The sequence below is a fragment of the Schistocerca cancellata genome, chromosome 1, assembly GCF_023864275.1.
Source record: "Schistocerca cancellata isolate TAMUIC-IGC-003103 chromosome 1, iqSchCanc2.1, whole genome shotgun sequence".
NCBI lineage: Eukaryota > Metazoa > Arthropoda > Insecta > Orthoptera > Acrididae > Schistocerca > Schistocerca cancellata.
The window spans coordinates 911987828-912009152 of record NC_064626.1 but is presented as its reverse complement, the minus strand read 5'-3'; the positions used below and the strand labels follow the sequence as shown (position 1 = coordinate 912009152).

Genomic DNA, 21325 nt, shown 5'->3' with positions numbered 1-21325 from the left:
TCTATATACATATTCCATATGCTGGAGGGTACATCGTAACTGCTATTTATGGGTTGGGAATTTTCTCTGCTCGATGGCTGGGTGTTAGTGTTGTCCTCATTTCATCATCATTCGTGAAAGTGGTGATGTGGACTGTGTAAAGAATAGGAACTGTACAGGAGGCAATAACCTCGCAGTTGAATGCCCCACAAACGAAACATGTCATCATCACTGGTAGTCATTCCCTTTCATTTTCCACTCGCAGATGGAGCGAGGGAAAAACAACTGCCCTTATGCTTTCGCACAAGCCCTGATTCTCTTATCTTTCCTCAACGGTCCTTACGCGAGACGTACGTTGGAAGCAGTATAGTTCTCCTATAGGTCGCAGATGCCAATTCCCTACACTTTCTCAATAATGTTTCACATAAAGAACGTCTTGTTATCTTCAGTGATTACCATTTGAGTTGACGGGCCAATTCTGTAATACTACACATATTCCCAAGACTAGTACACAAGCAATATCAAAGTTTCATTAGAAGACAAATAATTCTAGAAAGCAAAATGAAATGCTGTAATGGTCATTTTTCAGATGCCAAGTCTTTTAACACAAATATAATGACTGGAAAAAGCATGGAAATAACACTACACAGTCGTCATTCTACCACCACACCCAGTCTTTTTATTTATTTCCTTTTCCATTCCTTCTCACCCCCCCCCCCCCCCCCTCCAGCTCTCACCAGCCCACTGTCTAATCTGCAGCATTTCACTATCTGCCACCCCAACTACCATTATCCCTCTTTTCCCACCCCCAACTTCCTCATTACCCCTCCCCCCCCCCCCCCCCCCCCCCACAATTGCCACTCCCATCATGCACTTGTGCTGCTGCTCGCAGTTTTGTTCCAGTTGACTGACTGTGTGTGTGGGGTGTGTGTGTGTGTGTGTGTGTGTGTGTGTCTATTTTTGACAAAGGCTTTAATGGTCAAAAGCCCTTCTCAGCATATTGTTACGTTCCAGCCTGGATTTTCTATTGTTTGATTCTGATCCATCTTTGACATTTTTGACTTCAGTGTTAACTTTAAGTTCAATTTATTTCATTTTAGATTCAACAGACTATACTTGAACATCTAATCTAACAATTTTTTGATTGATATTATTTATTTGAGCTGTATTTTTACCAATACCATCAAATAATGCTGCTATTCAATGACCAAATTCTGTGAACTGTTTCTTACTTTCATGTTTATGATTTTAAAGTTGCTCATTAATTTTGGCAGACTGGTCACTATTAATTTTTATTAACTGATCCTTATTATCATTACACATTTTTGTTAATTGCTTCTTATTATTATTACTTATTTTTATTAACAATGCCAATGTTGTACTTACATCATTTTTATCATCTCATTTTAATAATTTACATAATTCATCTGTTTGTTTTTCTGTTCTTGTTTCACACACTACTTGTTTATTTTTATTTATGTATTTATTCCATGTGATCTGATCTTACACAGTGTTTTGCAGGTGTTGGAAAATATCAGTTAACATTGTTAACACATATTAACATGTAGTATCCTAATGTATTATATTGCAAAGATTGGTTAATGTTGGTCAGTGTTTTCAATTTAACATAAATAGCAAGATTACTGTTCTAAGTATTCATTCATAGATTAAAAACAGTGACACAACAAATATGACTTCACAGCTTTGCTAAATTTTATGTTATCTTCGATGGACTTAATATTAGTGGGAAGGCCCATGTGGAAAGGTCCCTTTTTACACAGTTGAGTGTTTGTATGTAAAACATACAAATTTGAGTTTTTCCTGGTGGTGTGTTTATGTATTTCATTATTTTTTATGACTCTGGAGTCAGATGGCACTATGTGGTTTCTGAAAAATTTTAGAGTCTTGAGAATGTATAGGCAAGGCAGTGTAAGGATTTCCAACTTTCTGAAGATGGGTTTGCAGGAGTCTCTGGGTTTGCTCCCAGTAAAAGTCCTCATTGATCTCTTCTGGATTTTGAATGTGCTCAGGGCAGTTGGAGAATTTCCCCAGAATATCACACCATATTTTAGGTGGGCTTGTATGTAAGCATAGTACGCGCTGGTTAATGTCTTAAGTCTCCCATGTCTGTATTACCCCTCATTATTTCAGATTCCTGTTCAACAATTGTCATTGTTAATAATTATTCAAGGAGCACTTCATACTAAAAGAAAAAAAAAATGAAGTAATTATTTCCAGTACTTAACTTTGTTGTTGGACATTGACATTGTTAATTATTCACCTCACTTTTTATTTTTCATCTTTTTCTTCTTCTTGATTGTGAATTCCTTTTCCTGTTGTTGTGGCTGTTTTGTAACTGTGGGTCATATCTGGCCAATTATTCCTATAAAATTTCCAAAGTGTACACATTTTTAATATGCAATAAGAAAAATAATCCAACAAAACATTCACATTTCACTTTCAAAAAATCTCCGATTACTCCACCATATTGTGACCATCACCACCCTCTTGTAACCCAAAGTTGGTGTATTAATTTTGAAGTAAGTTAATAATTTGGGCAGCACGTCACACTTTTACAGCACTTCGCACTCTGAGATAGCGACACACTGAAGAGGGAGTTAGCAATGGTAGAATTTGTGTAATAATAATATGCACTGAACACACATATTTTCAGTCATTTCACTTCACAGTACAAATCAGTGTCAACTACAATACTATCGCAACACACGTAACTTGTAATACATCCTCAGTCTTTGAATTTGTGCTACTCACTACTGAAAGACACAGATTTACCTCTAACAACATGAAACATAGAAAATAGTACCATATAGTGATTTATTTGTGCAAAATCATCTTTGAAGCATACATTTCAAAAACAAAGTGTAAATAATTGTTTATCATTGATTATCTTTCTAAGAAGTCCATAATCATCATTATAATAACATTAAGTGTTTATTTATGTTGATGTTTTTACATTTTCTTATAGCTACATGGTATTGGATTTCTGGGTTTTGAGTCTTCAGCTTGGGAATCGGTCATTTCATATAATCCTTGAAGACCAGTTAGTACATTTATCTCACTGTAACCAGATTTATTACAGTGCATACTGTTCATATGTTTATGGAAGTGTTCAAGAGCTTCTATGCCATGTGGCAATGTTGCCAACATAATGATAAAATGAAGATTGGCAAAGAGGAGCCAAATTTATGCAAGTTCCTGAAAATTTTCTGTAGAAGAGTTGTCAATTTGTGGAGACAATGGACAACCCATAGCCATTCCACCCATTATTTCAGAAAATTTACTGCTGTACATGGGCATTATAACATGTCAGACAACTTTATCATTTTACTAGGAAAATGCTTTGCCAGAAGTTTCAGTGTGGCATCCATGGGAACTTTTGTACTAGCGAGACCACATATAGGCTGACTAAAATATCATTTACACCCATTACTTCTTGTACGTTGGTAAATTTTGTGAAATGATGGACAGTATGGCTATGGGTACTTTGTCATCTCCAGCACTGGCCAACTTTTTTATGGAATATGTTGAGGAACATGCATAAAATTTGGCTCCCCTTCACCCATCTTCATTTTATCATTATGTTGACACACATTTGTGTTCTGGTCTTATGACACAGAATTTCTTGAACACTTCCATGAATATATGAACAGTATGCATCCAACCATCTGGTTCACCATCAAAATAGAAAAAAAGGGAAGGCTGCCATTTTTAGGTGTTTTGGTACAACAAAAGATAGCTGGATGTCTTGGGCACTTGGTGTACCACAAGCCAATGCTCACTGATTTATATCTTAATGCCAGAGTTTTCACCTACTAGTCCAGAAGACAGTAGCTTTAAATACACTTTTAAAGAGAGTGAAAACTGTTTCTGATGAGACCACTTAGCTTCCAGAATTAATAATCTCAAGTATGTGTTCCAAAAAAAAACAGCTATTGGCCATATGATATGAAGTCAGTATTCTTTAAGAAAAGGAAGCATGAAAATGTTGAAAATTCACATGATGAGCCACCTTCTGCAGTGCTACATCCAGCAAAATAGCCAGCATCCTGGAAAGACAAGGTATTAGATCTATTTTCTGACCTCCTAAGAAAATAAAGCAGCTGCTGCACCCTGTTAAGGATAGTCTCAGCCTCAGGATCACTGGGATTTACATGTTTTCTAAGTGCAGAAGCAATTACATTGGTTAGTCCACCATCTCTGACCATTGTGCAGAACATCAATGGGATAAGAAAATTTGAAAACTGAAGAAATCTGCAGCTGTTGAGCACAGACTCACAAACAAACATAAAATTCTGTTTGATGAAACAAACATTTTGCCCCAGGCTCACACATACTGGGATTCTACAATTAAAGAGTTGAAGAAATGAGATTGTGTGCGAAAGTCTTCAACTGTGATGCTGGATATACACTGCTGGCCATTAAAATTGCTACACCATGAAGATGACGTGCTACAGAAGTGAAATTTAACCGACAGGAAGAAGATATTGTGATATGCAAATGATTAGCTTTTCAGAGCATTCACACAAGGTTGGCGCCGGTGGCGACACCTACAATGTGCTGACATGAGGAAATTTTCCAACCGATTTCCCATACACAAACAGCAGTTGACCGACGTTGCCTGGTGAAATGTTGTTGTGATGCCTTGTGTAAGGAGGAGAAATGCGTGCCATCACGTTTCCGATTTTGATAAAGGTTGGATTGTAGCCTATCGCGATTGTGGTTTATCGTATCGCAACATTGCTGCTCACGTTGGTTGAGATCCAATGACTGTTAGCAGAATATGGAATCAGTGGGTTCAGGAGGGTAATACAGAACACCGTGCTGGATCTCAACAGCATCGTATCACTAGCAGTTGAGATGACAAGCATCTTATCCACATGGCTGTAACAGATCGTGCAGCCACGTCTCAATCCATGAATTAACAGATGGGGAAATTTGCATGACAACAACCATCTGCACGAACAGTTCGACGATGGTTGCAGCAGCATGGACTATCAGCTTGGAGACCATGGCTGCAATTACCCTTGACACTGCATCACAGACAGGAGCGCCTGCGATGGTGTACTCAATGACGAACCTGGGTGCATGAATGGCAAAACGTCATTTTTTCGGATGAATCCAGGTTCTGTTTACAGCATCAAGATGGTAGCATCCGTGTTTGGCGACATCGTGGTGAACGCACATTGGACGCGTATATTTGCCATTGCCGTACTGGTGTATCACCCGGCGTGATGGTATGGGGTGCCACTGGTTACACGTGTTGGTCACTTCTTGTTCGCATTGATGGCACTTTGAACAGTGGACATTACATTTCAGATGTGGTGCAACCCATGGCTCTATACTTCATTCGATCCCTGCGAAACCCTACATTTCAGCAGGATAATGCATGACCATATGTTGCAGGTCCTTTATGGGCCTTTCTGGATACGGAAAATGTTTGACTGCTGCCCTGGCGAGCACATTCTCCAGATCTCTCACCAACTGAAAACGTCTGGTCACTGGTGGCTGAGCAACTGGCTCATCACAATATGCCAGTCACTACTCTTGATGAACTGTGGTATCGTGTTGAAGCTGCATGGAATGCTGTACCTGTACATGCCATCCAAGCTCTGTTTGACTCAATGCCCAGGCGTATCAAGACCGTTATTACGGCCAGAAGTGGTTGTTCTGGGTACTGATTTCTCACGATCTATGCACCCAAAAATGCATGAAAATGTAATCACATGTCAGTTCTAGTATAATATATTTATCCAATGAATACCCGTTTATCATCTGCATTTCTTCTTGGTGTAGCAATTTTAATGGCTAGTAGTGTAACATTAGCGGGGCATGGAAGGAAGCTGTCAATGCAGAGAAGAGCCAGAGATATTTGTCGCAATGTTTACACTATGGTGGGAGCAGTGGCACCACCAGTGCAGACATTGACACCATCTGCAACAGCATGATGTAATTACAGACCAATCAGAAGCCATCTTTGAGCTATATAGGGGCGTCACAGCAGCAGTTTTGATGATTAGCTGCTCCTGATGAAGATGAAGATGATGAGTATAATCATTGAAAGCTTGAGGTTTTACCCTGAACTGACAAAGGAAGAAGTCCAAGAATGTTTTATACAACAGTGCTGCTGCAAAAGATTTTGTTCTCAAATCAGTGAGTGACTGAAGAAATTTTAAACTAATCAGAAATTATCTGATACAGTTTCAGGTAGGGAAAGCAGTCATAGATCTGGTGTTTATTATGTGGCAGCTGAGTAGTATAGTGAGATTAACAAATCTGCTTTGATAACATTTACTGGTTCCTTCAGTACATGTTGATGGTTATGTGACTAAATCATAATGTGGGAAACATGTAAGTTGTCAGGAGCAAATGGAATTTCAACTCAGTCCTACATAGAGTACTCTATGTCTTTGTTCCCTTAGTACCTTGCATTTATTGTGAATCCGTCAATGCAGCACAAACTCCTAAGTGACTGGAAGAAAGCACTGCTGACTCCTGTATATAAGAAGAGTAAAAGAACAGACCCACAAAATTACAAACCAATATCTTAACAACAATATAGCGCAAAGTTCTTGAGCATAATCTAAGTTTGAATACAGTAAATTTCATTCAGACAAAAAAGCTTCTGTCCACAAGTCAGCTAGGGTTCAGAAAGCATTACTCATGCAAAACTCAGGTTGTCCTTTTTCCTTATTATGTTCTGTGAACTATGAATGAAGGACAACAGGTGTAATCCATTTTCCAAGATTTACAGGAAGCATTTGACATAATGCCCTATGGCAGACTGTTAACAAAGATCCAAGCACACAGAATAGTTTCCCACATATGTGACTGGCTTGCAGAGTTTTTAAGTAATAGAATGCAGTACATTATTCTCAGTAATGAGGGTATCATCAGGAGTGCCCTCCGCCACACACCGTTGGGTGGCTTGCGGAGTATAAATGTAGATGTAGAAGGGTGATAGGACTCCTCATGTTCTCTATATACATAAATAACCTGACTGAAAAGGTGTGCTACAATATGTGACCATTTGCTGATGACACTGTTCTATACAGGGAAGTATCATTGTTGAGTTACTGTAGAAGGATATAGGATGTCTTACATGTAATTTCTATTTGCTGTGATAGATGGCAGCTTGCTCTAAATGTAGAAAAAATAAGTTAATGCAGATGAGTGAGAAAAACAAGCCTCTAATGTTTGAATACAATATTACTGGTATGTTGCTCGCTACAGTAATGTCAATTAAATATCTAGGTAGAACTTTGGATACTGATATGAAATGGAATGGAACTAGCATATGAGGACCACAGTAGGAAACGCAAGTGATTGGATGGAGGTTACTGATAGAATTTTAGGAAAGTGTAGCTCATCTGTAAAGCAGACCACATGTAAAACATTAGTGCAACCCATTCTTGAGGACTGCTTGAGTGCTTGGGATTCCCACCAGGTCAGATTAAAGGAAGACATTGAAGCAATTCAGAGATGTGCTGCCAGATAGAAAATTTAGAGAACCAGCATCTTCAGCTGACTGCTGAGCAATTCTACTGTTGCCAATGTATATTTTGTATAAGGACTGTGAAAACAAGGCAAGAGCAATTTGTGTTTGTGTGGAATCACATAGATATTCATTTTTCCCTTACTCCATTTATGAGTGGAACAGAAAAGGAAATGACTAATAGTGGTACAATGTACCCTCCACTGGATGTGCACCATACAGTGGCTTGCAGAGTATGTATGTAAATGCAGATAAAACCACTGTTTAGGCTACTGATACAAGTATGTAATTTCATACTACATGTAACACTTTGTTAGGGGCATCACTGAACTCTGTTTTGATTGGATGACAGGAGTGGGGAGGTGAGGACTGACAACATTTATTGATAACAGTTTTTATTTTCATTGTTATTAACTGGTGGCAATGAATGAAGGGCAAGCCAGTACAATAAGATAGTGTTTTGCCGCCGGGGTGCCCAGTGGTAGCTATCAAAATTCAGTGAGTTATATGCCATCAGCCACTGTGCCTGATGGTGCAACCTCATGAAAGCTGTTGGCTTGTAGGGAGGGTGCTGCTGGCACCATGATGATAAGAGTCTGTATCCATCATCACCACTCATGTTGGTATCCTGCTAAATCTCCAGGAAGGCCTCTGGCCTAGGGCAAGATGCTACTGATGGGTAGAGAAGAAGGAAGGACCAGAATATATTGGAAATGATGCAACAATCTAATATTGGTAAGAAAATGAAAGCAAAAAGATCTGAAAGGATTAAACATGTACCTCAGATGCCTGAACACCTTCAACCCAAAGCTGTGATGGTAGCAATGCATGATGGAACATGCATGCTAGATGGACCATGGAAGCAACGAGAGAATGAAATCCTGAAAGATCTATGGCGGTTAAAGGCCAAAGATAACTTGATGCAAAGGGTTAATGGAGGTGGACTGTAAGCTCAGCATGTAGTCTTCAAGGTCAATAAAATAATTGTGTAAGTAAATACATCAAGAAAAAGTATTAGAGCTTAGTAAATGCTAAAATTTATACTGGTTATACACTCCTTATGCTACACATTTCTAAATAAGAAGAAACAATAAACAGGAATAAAAAATTACCCCATTATTCAAGCTTTTATGAAAAAGTAATTTAAATAAGTGTAAACTCCAAGATGTGTTTCATCCATTTTAAGTGCTCATTGACATGATACAATATTTTTTGATTGTTGTTTTGACGGTGCAATCTTTTATCACTGTAGGATCAACTTCGTGCTCAAAATACAGTATTTCTGTGTTAAAATCTGTCTCATAGAGGTGCCTTCAATACTGAGCAATGCTTTGCTCTTGGAAACAGCTGAGATAACTCTTCTTATTTGGTATCAAATTATAGTGGATAAATTTATGTTGTGGAGAGTCCATGCTGTGAGGCTTCCTGTTGTTAGAAAATGAATTGTGTTACATTTTATTGTGTCTCTCTTGAAACAAAAAGTGTGCTACTGAATAGAAATTGCTACTTAACAGGAAAGGTTGTGTGTTTGGTGTAGTCTTACCTGACAAAACATTCATTACCCCCTTAAAAGAGCATGCTGGCTGCTTTAGAGTACTGTATATTCTGTAGAACTGATACCAGATGGTCACATAATCCTCCAACACTGGGTTAAGTCAAGGAACGGAAATAGTGTGTATGTGGCAGTCAGTTGTTTGAAAACAAAAACTTGTGTTTAAGTGTAGGGGAGAGAGAATGACCAGGAGCTACTGCCTCTTGATGCACTCATGACCACACCATGACTGAAGTTATTCAATTTGTTGATATATCAACAGCATTTGCTGCTGTCAGTGAATTCAGTTGCATCTCAACCAGTTTCTTAGGGAACATTATGAAGAGAATTGCATGCAGTGGACTTATGGAATTGGGTGCCTCACAAAAAGCCATTTCTCACAGTGGCAAATAAAGCTGCACGTATTCCATGGACCAAACAACACAGAAACTGGACATTAGCTGACTGCAGGTGTGTGCTCTGATGAGTTATGATCTGCCTGTTTGCAAATGATGCAAGGTGTCAAGTACACCAATGGCCCAAAGAGGCTTTTAAACTGCAATGTATGGAGAATGTAGTTCAGACAATAAGTGATTCACTGTGATGTTTTGGGTCTGTTATTTGTACTACGGTGTGGGATGACTCATTCAGGTTACTGAGTCACGAATCAGGATATTTATTTCAACAATCACCATGACCAAGTGTTGCCCTTTATCCTACATATGCATAATGAGTATGCTGTGGACACTACAATCATGCAAAGTGGCATCAGTCATCTCCAAGGTCTGCATGCAATTTACAGTCACTCAAGCACCCTATTGCAACTTGACAGATCTGCCAAATCACTTGATAAGTATCCCATAGAACATGTCTAGCAGGATTTAGAAAAGTAGGTCAAACATAGAAATTAAGATCCTCAGGTTTTGTTAGGACATCAGAATAAACTTGTGAACTCTCTTCTCTAATGCATTGAGGCCATTATAAAGGATGCAGGCAGTGTTTCATGGTATTAATGTGATGTCTCCTGGGGGTTAATAATTTTTTCTACTGTGTGCCTACCTATGCAAATTTCTTTTGATTATTAGATATACCACTAATGTAATATGACTGTGGCAATATGCTACATACACCAAATCTCACTCATTAAGCAAAAATACAGTTTTGGCCTCCAATATCATTTCTATTTGGATAACAATGGCACATGTACATACATTCCCCAGAATCTGTTGCCACTCACTGTCCTATTCAATATATCTGTGGCGCAAGGAAAAAATGACTATTTGTATACCTCCAACAGTCTTGTATGTTTCTGCCCTGCATAAAGTTTGTACCATTTTTTCAATAGGTCCAAAGTATATACAATTTCCAGTTGTGTCATTAGTCTTAAAGTGTAATTGGTTACATTTTTTATGAAAATATAAATTATAATCAAGTTGTATATCAATTCCATATCTCTGGGTACTCAGATATATGTCTCACTTTCATTCTTCTTATTATGATAGATTTTGTGACCAAACATGATGTAATGAAGGAACTGGATGCTCGGTTTGAGGAAGTGTCCGCATACCTCTTGGACTACAATTATACAGCGCCACAAGAAATACACCATGAAATAGGGAAGAAAGTTCGGAAACATTACTTGGGAGAGAAAAAAATATCAACAAGTACTGCTGCTGAAGTAACACAGGTAAAAAGAAGCAACGAGAGTTTATTTTTGTATAAAACTGTGTTGGAGAATTATTAAAATTAAGTTAAATTAATTATACCTTATATCATCAAACCTTAATGTTTGATTTTTTCATCTGTGTGCTGAGAATTGTTTCTTCATAATAAACATGTTGGAAATTAGTAACTACTTTTACTTTGCATGCTACAGTAGTTTGTTTATTATTGTTACTGTTTATGAGAACACCACTTATTTTGATATTCATGACAAATCATTTGTCTCCATGTATTTTTGGAGAGGTTGGCTGAAGGTTATTTACATTCTGAGTTTACACTTTATTTCTTCAGTTAAATTACCAAAATCAGGAGATATTTTGTTACCTCCTGCAGCTGTTTAAAAGTATTGACAATTACCTTTCATGATGCTGTTGTGAACTATTTCTGTTCCTATAAGCTAAATTAAATTCATCCATTTTTCCGTACAGATAGGCCTAGTATAATATCTGCATGGTCACATTGATATTCATTCTTTATAGATCAGTCATTATTTATGTGCCATAAGGACAGGTATCGTTTAAAAATGACTGTCACTGATTGTTACAAGCTAACAGAAATGTTTTGTCTTGAATCTAAATATTTCACCTTAAATTAAATTTTCCGTGAGACATTTAAGTCTCTAATTTATCTATGATAACGGAAGCTGAGGAAGTGAATTAAAATTTGTGCTGTGTCCAGGACATGAACCCAGGTCTTCTTGCTTACTAGCATATCTGCAAGAAGACCTGGGTTTGGGTTCCAGCTGCAGCACAAATTTTAATTCACTTCTTCAGCTTCCAACATTGTTCTAAATATTTCAGTAATTTATGGAATGCATGGTTAGTAAGGTATATCTTTAATTATCTTTTAAAACTTTAGATATTCTTAATTTCTTGTTTTATGTATCACTGAAAACATTTCCTCAAAAATACAAAATCCCAATCTGAATTATGTTTTCTATTATTAACAGCAAATACTATTAAGACTTAAGAGGATTTTACAATGATTGTAACAAATTCACGATTGCAAATTCTGTAGCTGCAGTAAAAGTTCTTTTTTACACTTTTTAGCAGATCTACCCACAACAGTGTAAAATCCAGAAAAGTGTAAAATACCCAGAAAGCATAAGAAATGCAATAAGCAAAAATGAATAAATTACTCTTACTGTCCTTCTCTTTATATTGTTCAAAATAAGAAATTAAAACAATTTAAATTTTATCTAAGTGAAAAACTGAAATAATTAAATGATTTTTTTTCTAACAACAGTTAGCTCTACTTGTCACAACATGATATAGGAAGCATCAAATGCATTATCATCACTTGATACACTACCAATGTACTGCATCAAAATGTGAATAGCTCCCATAGCTTCTACAGCTGGTCATCCATGCAGTGCTGCTGGAATCATAATTAGTGGACAAAGTTCTCACATTTTTTTAAACATCTTGACTTTTTAAATTTATCAATTACCAAAGGAGGCAATTTTTCAGACCCATCAGCATTGACCATAAGTAAAACAGTTATCCTCTGCTTATTCAGTTTCCCACTGCAGCATTTCTTAAAACATAAGGTCCTACTTGGTAATATGTTATAAAAAAAAAGACCAGTTTCATCAAAATTAAAAAAAAATTATTTTGATCACAATCTTTTAAACTTATTTTGCCATTGTTCTTTTCATTGTTCCACAATTCCACCATCAGCACTTTCACCATACAGTTGGTTGTAAACAATGTTATGATGAGTTTTAAATTGATCGATCCAACCATTCAACGCAATGAAGTTGGTGATCTCCATTTCTGCAGCAAACTGAAGTTGGAATTGCCAATGCTCTTGTGCTAACAAACCACTCTCCAGTGTGTTTATCCAAATGATCACATGCTGATGGCCAAATGTATTAGGCCGTTCTGCCAAGGAACCAGGCTTTGATGTTGGGCCAGGTTCTTATAATTGTGTTCGTAGTGTAAGGTGAAAGTTCTAGGTCCTTTGCTACTAGAACTTGCAAATCTATATGTTGAAGAATCATAATTTAGAACTCCATTTCCTGTTTTATAATTTTCAATGCGATAGGGTTTGCAGCTGCGAAGAATTTTTTGAAAGATGTCATGATGTCTTGAGCTGCCATTCCCTTTATTTCATGTGTGATTGTACAGTTTAGATACAGGGTGTTTCAAAAATGACCAGTATATTTGAAACGGCAATAAAATCTAAACGAGCAGTGATAGAAATACACCATTTGTTGCAATATGCTTGGGACAACAGTACATTTTCAGGCAGACAAACTTTCGAAATTACAGTAGTTACAATTTTCAACAACAGATGGCGCTGCGGTCTGGGAAACTCTGTAGTATGATATTTTCCACATATCCACCATGCGTAGCAATAATATGGCGTAGTCTCTGAATGAAATTACCCGAAACCTTTGACAACGTGTCTGGCGGAATGGCTTCACATGCAGATGAGATGTACTGCTTCAGCTGTTCAATTGTTTCTGGATTCTGGCGGTACAACTGGTCTTTCAAGTGTCCCCACAGAAAGAAGTCACAGGGGTTCATGTCTGGCGAATAGGGAGGCCAATCCAAGCCGCCTCTCTGTATGTTTCGGATAGCCCAAAGCAATCACACGATCATCGAAATATTGATTCAGGAAATTAAAGATGTCGGCCGTGTGATGTGGCCGGGCACCATCTTGCATAAACCACGAGGTGTTCGCAGTGTCATCTAAGGCAGTTTGTACCGCCACAAATTCACGAAGAATGTCCAGATAGCGTGATGCAGTAATCGTTTCGGATCTGAAAAATGGGCCAATGATTCCTTTGGAAGAAATGGCGGCCCAGACCAGTACTTTTTGAGGATGCAGGGACAATGGCACTGCAACATGGGGCTTTTCGGTTCCCCATATGCACCAGTTCTGTTTATTGACAAAGCCGTCCAGGTAAAAATAAGCTTCGTCAGTAAACCAAATGCTGCCCACATGCATATCGCCGTCATCAATCCTGTGCACTATATCGTTAGCGAATGTCTCTCGTGCAGCAATGGTAGCGGCGCTGAGGGGTTGCCACGTTTGAATTATGTATGGATAGAGGTGTAAACTCTGGCACATGAGACGATACGTGGACGTTGGCGTCATATGGACCGCAGCTGCAACATGGCGAACGGAAACCCGAGGCCGCTGATGGATCACCTGCTGCACTAGCTGCGCGTTGCCCTCTGTGGTTGCCGTACGCGGTCGCCCTACCTTTCCAGCATGTTCATCCGTCACGTTCCCAGTCCGTTGAAATTTTTCAAACAGATCCTTTATTGTATCGCTTTTCGGTCCTTTGGTTACATTAAACCTCCGTTGAAAACTTCGTCTTGTTGCAACAACACTGTGTTCTAGGCGGTGGAATTCCAACACCAGAAAAATCCTCTGTTCTAAGGAATAAACCATGTTGTCTACAGCACACTTGCACGTTGTGAACAGCACACGCTTACAGCAGAAAGACGACGTACAGAATGGCGCACCCACAGACTGTGTTGTCTTCTATATCTTTCACATCACTTGCAGCGCCATCTGTTGTTGAAAATTGTAACTACTGTAATTTAGAAAGTTTGTCTGCCTGAAAATGTACTGTTGTCCCAAGCATATTGCAACAAACGGTGTATTTCTATCGCTGCTCGTTTAGTTTTTATTGCCGTTTCAAATATACCGGTCATTTTTGAAACACCCTGTACATAGATATTTAGATACTTGTAAATGGCCTAAGGCTGAAATTTTACAAAATGTACATGAAATAAAGAGAATGGCAGCTGAAGTTTCACAAACTCTTTCAAAAAAATTTGTATTTTATTCAATCATTTCACACATAGGCAATGATTCAAACTACTACAATGTGACTTTTACACTAGATTTGTGAGCTTATTATTACTGGTACAGTATTATCAGTAAAGCAGTGACTATATGGAAAAGGTAGAATATAAATTTTACAACTACTGTTAGTGAAGTTGAACCTAATGGCACATTTTGTTTCAGAATTCTTAATTAAATATGCAGTAATCCTTTTTATTGCTTAGCAGCAAGAAGCTCTTTTTATGATATGTTGGCACAATTTTGAACATCTCCTGCTGACTGTCTTCTTTTTTCAGCTCTGGCAACTTACCGTATTTACTCGAATCTAAGCCGCACTTTTTTTCTGGTTTTTGTAATCCAAAAAACCGCCTGCGGCTTAGAATCGAGTGCAAAGCAAGCGGAAGTTCTGAAAAATGTTGGTAGGTGCCGCCACAACTAACTTCTGCCGTCGAATATATGTAGCGCTACACAGGCATGCTTTGTAGGGACAAAGATAAATACTGGTGCCAAAACCTCTGCGTCAGTTAAAAATAAAAAAGTGGAAGAATAGCTTTTTTTTCTCCACCCCGAGTTTAGACCACTGCATTTTCATACATTATCCAACGAAGTAAATACAAATTCCGTATTGTTCATCTCCGAATGTAGTAGAATTTCAATGTACTACGAAAATCCAACTGGCAAGACTGGGATGTTTTTCAATATGGCCATCTCTACGTTCTGAATTGTTTCCTAACTGTGAGAAGAAATGGTTGCTAATAATAACCTGATGTAATGTGAATCACAAGCCATATTCTCTTCACCATTCACCATAAGAATAATACGAATATAAACATTTTGCCATGTATTCTTCCGTGTTTGTTGCTATCCTGTCTGCCTAATAAACTACGAAACTAGAGTGAGACAACGGCAAACGTGGAAGAATATACGTATCGTGTCATGTTTATATTCGTATTATTCTTATGCCTAATAGTGATACAGTCAGAAATGAAGCACGGCAACTGACTAGGTTTTAAATCTAAGATGACTCTAATTTCTGTGCAGAATTTGATGTACTAAAGAAGCGCCCGCAAAGATTTTCAAACGGAGAAAAATTTTCGCCTAACTCTCGTTCAGAACTTGTTCTATCATACGCAGCCTATTATTTGGTTTTTGTTGATCATTCTCAAAGAAAGCAGCAGTGTAAGTAACAACTTGACATTGCTTCGCTAATGAGACGATTCGCCTCTTTTTAGTTGTAAGCGGCGCTAGCGTGCACAAAAGCAAGCCATGCCGTGAGCGGCGACAGGCCGTAAACACGCACTATCAGAATGCGACAAACAATGCATGACACAGTACAGTGATGCATTTTCAACTTAGAGTGACGTAAACACCTATAAGAGAGAAAACGGCACTTATCAGATCAAAGCAAAATAAGCAATCGATTCAAACCAGACAAAGCAAGTGTAAAAGGAAGGGTACCCGTATAAATACGGATGGAGCGCCTGATGCATAGCAATGGCTACCTGGTAAAGCTTAACTGCTAAGCTTACAACTCGAACCAAACTACTGTAGCTGTATCGTCATTCATTCGACCTAAATTGTGTCTCATATTACAATGGACCAACTTTGTTTCGATTTGGAGGTGCGGCCTAAAACTTTTCTCTCCCATTGAATTTCGAGTCTCAAATTTCTGGTGCGGCTTAGATACGGGAAAATTTTTTTTCTTGATTTCGAGTCTCATTTTTCAGGTGCGGCTTAGATTCGAGTGCGGCTTAGATTTGAGTAAATATGGTAAATAATCTGATGGTAATGACACTAGCAGCAACCTTCATTCTGCTCATTGCATCATTTTGTAACAGCTTTCATGTAAATTCAGAGTCATTTATGCAAATAAACACTGCTTTTGAAGATGACTATCTCTATAATAGGCTTTCTCCTTGACATGCTCCATAAAATGATGACAATTTCCACCCTCTTTCTTATCCAGGACATTCCTGAGCCAAGTGACTCCTCGTTGGCAACAAGCTGTAGATTTTGTGCCTGTTGTTCTCTGCTTACAAAGACAGAATTCCAACTTAAGTTTTTCAACTGATATTGTGTTGCAAGTTTTATTTACCATAATTTAATAACAATTATCAATAAGTCTCTCATTATAATACAAATATCTTTTTAGTATGGTTTCTCAAAACACTTTTGCACCCATGTTTTATTTACACAATTGAATATGATTCGAACAAAGAAGGAAATGTCTTTGTATGTTAGCATCCTGGGTGAGAAAGAGTTCAAAAATTTCAGCATGTTATGGAACATCTTGAGGAGGAATGTTTACATCTGACATCAGGTTGTACCAACCTAAGACTGTTCCTAGTTCAGATTAGCTTACTTCATGTGAAAGATTAGATAAGATCAGATTAGATTAATTATTCTTTCCATAGACCCACATAATAGGAGATCCTCCTGGATGTGGAACATGTCAGATAAACAAACACATTACAAAAATGTAATTTAAAAAACTTGAGTTTCATTAATTTTAATTATCCTCAGTCAATAAACAGTAAAATTATGTACATTAATTAAATTTAAACTTCTAATATTTACAGGTTTAATACTTACATCTGCTTTCATTAAATCCATCATTCACACAGTAGCTAGCTTCTTGGCCATTACAGCCAAGTACCGTCAAAAATTAAAGTAAATTATTCATTTCAGTGATCCTCAGTTAAGACAGTCAAATTATTTACAAGATTAAAAATTAAACTTCCACTATTTACAGACTTAAGACTTACATCTGCTTTCCATACATCCATCATTCACACAGTAGGTAGCTACTTGGCTGTTACAATCAAGTATTGTCAAAAATTAAAATATAATAAATTTTCATTAAAATGGTCTACTGCACTTGTTGAAAAATTCATGGATGGAATAGAAGGAATTTGCCACCAAAACTTCTTTTACATTAGGTTTAAATTGTGTCTTGTCTGAAACTAAACTCTTAATGGTTGCTGGTAACTTACTGGAAATATGCGTTGCTGAATACTGGACTCCTTTCTGAGCAAGAGTAAGTGATTTAAAATCTTTATGTATATTGTTCTTATTCCTAGTATTGATACTGTGTACTAAGCAGTTAGTTGGAAAAAGATATGTATTATTTACAACAAACTTCATTAAGGAATAAATATACTGAGAAGCTGTGGTTAGTATGCCCAATTCTTTGAATAGGTTTCGACATGATGTTCTTGGATTTACACTATACATTACTTTTATTATACACTTCTGTACTCTAAAAATTTTTTCTCAGTTTGTAGAGTTATCCCAAAATCTGATACTATATGACATAATGGAGTGAAAATGAGCAAAATATGCCAGTTTTTTATGTTTATATCTCCTACGTCTGACATCATTCGCATTGCAAACACAGATGTGTTTAGGCGCTTTAGCAGTTCGCAGTTCGTTAGTATGTCGCTCCCAACTGAATTTATTATCAAGTTGTAATCCCAAGAATTTTACACTCTCAACTTCTCCTATTTCCATGTCATCATATTTTATGCACACACTAGAAGGAAATCTCCTGGAAGTACTGAACTGCTTATAGTGGGTCTTTTCCAAGTTTAATGACAGTGAATTGGCTATGAACCACTTATTAATGTCAGTAAAAAATTGATTAGCTGCCCTTTCTAAATTTATATTTGATTTACTATTTATTGCAATGTTTGGATCATCTGCAAATAAGACAAACGTGGCATCTGGTAATGTAACAGATGACACGTCATTGATATACACAAGAAAAAGTAGTGGACATACTATGGAACCTTAGGGAGCATCATATGTAATTTCTTCCCAGTCAGATGATGTCTGACTGCATTCTGCTGAAGTGTTACTTAATGATGCCCTTTGTTTTCTATTAGTAAGATATGACTGAAACCACTTTGCAGCACTACCAGTGATACCATAATATTTTAATTTACTTAAAAGAATGCTGTGATTCACACAGTTAAAAGCCTTTGACAGGTCACAGAATATGGCAGTTGCCTCTAATTTCTTGTCTGATGAATTAAGGACATTTTCACTGTAAGTGTAAATAACCTTCTCAATATTAGAACTCTTAAGCAACCCAAACTGTGACTTTGACAGTATGTTATTTTCACTAAGGTGTTTAAGTAGATGCTTGAACATAACCTTTTCAAAGATTTTTGAAAAAGCTGGCAAAAGTGGAGATTGGTCAGTAATTTTACAGCATTACTTTGTCCCCTTTCTTGTGGAGAGGTATAACTTCAGAATATTTAAGTCCGTCTGGGAATGTTCCTGTGATAAGTGATTGATTACACAAATAACTTAAGATATGACTAAGCTCACATGAACACTATTTTATTAACTTTGTTTATGTGTTATCATAACCACTAGACTGCTTTGATTTCAAGGACTTTATGATGGATTCTATTTCTTTGGGTGAAGTAAGCATCAATTCCATTTTACTGAGATTGCTTGTGTGCACTAGTCTTAGATATTCCATTGCATTATTTACTGAACCTGGAAACCCCATGCTATTGGTAACAGAGACAAAATACTTGTTTAAATGGTTTGCAACACAACATGTGTTTGTTACCAGGGTTTCATTTATTGTTAGAGCTATTTGTTCCTCCTCATTTATGGTCCTACCTGTCTCTGACTTAACTATATCCCATATTGTTTTTATTTTATTGCTGGACGTATTTATCTTCTTTTCATAATGCAGATGTTTAGATTTCTGGGTAACCTTCTTCCATATTTTGCAGTAATTTTGGTAATGAGCTATAATGCTAGTATCAAAGGTGTCCCTACATATCAGATAGAGTTTCCTTTTTGTCTCACATGATATCTTTATCCCTTGTGTGATCCATGGTTTCTTATTAGACTTCTGCTTAATTTGAGTTACCTTCAGAGGAAAACAATTTTTAAATAAGATGCTAACTTTATTAATGAATGTTTTGTATTTTCCACTTGTGTCTTAGATGCTGTAAATATCCATCTAATTAATTTCTTTGAGCAATCTTCTAAATTTCTCAGTTTTTGACTGTTTTACTGGTCTTCTGTACTCAGTTCTGATAGATGTTTTACCCTGGCAATTTTCAAAATTTAATGTTAGGTGTTGCGTGTCATGGTCAGATAGCCCATTTACTACTGGTTTTGTAATGTGGCTTAGTTGCATAGAATTGTCTATAAAGATATTATCAATGGCAGACTTAGAACATTTGTATACCCTAGTTGGGAAATTTACAGTAGAAATTAAACTGAATGCCGATGTAACTGGTTTCAGTAATTGTTCACTGTCAGTGTTTTTCAGGACATCTATATTAAAATCAGCAGCAACCACTAGTTCTTCTAGTTTTAGACAAGACAATAAATCTTCAAGACCGATTATAAACGGGTTGAAATTTCCTGAAGGTGCCCATTGTAGAATGGCTGTTTTCAAACGTCCTGTTGATTTGTATGCGTGACTTTGAGATTAAATTAAAGCTGTTATAATACAGTGCAATGAGCAGAAAGAAGGTTGTTACTAGAGTCAGTATTGTTGAATTATGATTCTCAAATTACCAGATGAAATAAAGTGTCTGACAGACAGCAGTAATAGCTTCAAAAATAAATTGAAATCATATCTCCTTGACAACTCCTTCTAGACCATAGATGAATTCTTGAATAGGAATAAATAAATCTATAAATATAGTATATACATTTTGTGCCATTTAAGGGAATGGGGTAAATAATAGAAATATTAATCTTTAAAAAAATTTGTTTCATATGTGCATTTCTTGTGCACTTGACACATTCCACAACATATCGGCTACTGTACCGTGCAATTGATCAATGGAACATGCAACCAACTAACTAACTAACTAACTCTCATGAAGGCAGTGACTCAGCATACTTACCCACCATTCCAAATGCTGGGAACCTGCAATACAGATGGCAGTGACCCAACACACTTGTAATGAAAGTCTTGCTTACTGTGTTAATGCTATGTTCCATGATCAACAACTTTGATTGTACTCTATGTTCTCTACTCTGTTCCAAGGCTGACTTTGAGAATCTTCTCTTTGGGAGACACTGTGAAATGTGAAACAGAGGGTCCTTTTTTTTTTTTTTTTTTTCAAGGCATTTTTTTTCCAAACAAATGCTTTCTAAACATTAGCTGTGTCTCCCAAAAGATAATTCCATATGACTACAAAGAAAGTAGAAGAAAATACTAAAAAAGTATGTTTTCTTTTAGGTTAACCTTTCTGAATTAATAGTGGGCAACATTTTTGTATCTATACTTTCTGAACAGATAAATACAGTTCTTCATCTCTAATTTCACTTTGGAACAATTACTTCATCTGATATTTCCCAAATTGTATTTGTTTTTCAACCTGTTCTAGAATAATTCACTCTTACAACTCTTTATACATCATTTCATGTTCCATATGTAATACACAAGAGAATCGAATCTTTTAAGTTTTGGTTGGTTTTCCCAGGCTTGAACTATGAGTATCTTTATCTGTGGCTCAGGTAGTGTATGTGTCATGTAATGTATATTGTCTTTTTTTAATTTTCAGTTATTTGGTGATCGAATTTTTGTGGTAGAAGTTGAACGTGCAGCAAGATTTCAGGCTAGTATCAATAAGTCACCTGTTTATTTCTATGTATTTGGGTACCGTGGCAAATATAGTTTCTCAGAAAGTATGGCAGAAACTGATGTTAACCTTGGTAAGTGGCTGTATCCATCTTCTTCAAAGCAAATTTTATTGCCATCAAAACATGCTATCAGCAGAAATAATTAATTG

At 36.9% G+C, this 21325-nt stretch overlaps 1 protein-coding gene across 1 annotated transcript in view; it reads left to right on the top strand.

Moving 5' to 3' along the window:
• LOC126191255 (venom carboxylesterase-6-like) overlaps positions 1-21325 on the top strand; it is a 201908-nt gene that overhangs the window by 169372 nt on the left and 11211 nt on the right. The window contains exons 7-8 of the mRNA XM_049932068.1: positions 10526-10710; positions 21098-21248. Coding sequence (XP_049788025.1) covers positions 10526-10710; positions 21098-21248 — 336 coding nt within the window. The remainder of the gene's footprint in view (positions 1-10525; positions 10711-21097; positions 21249-21325) is intronic.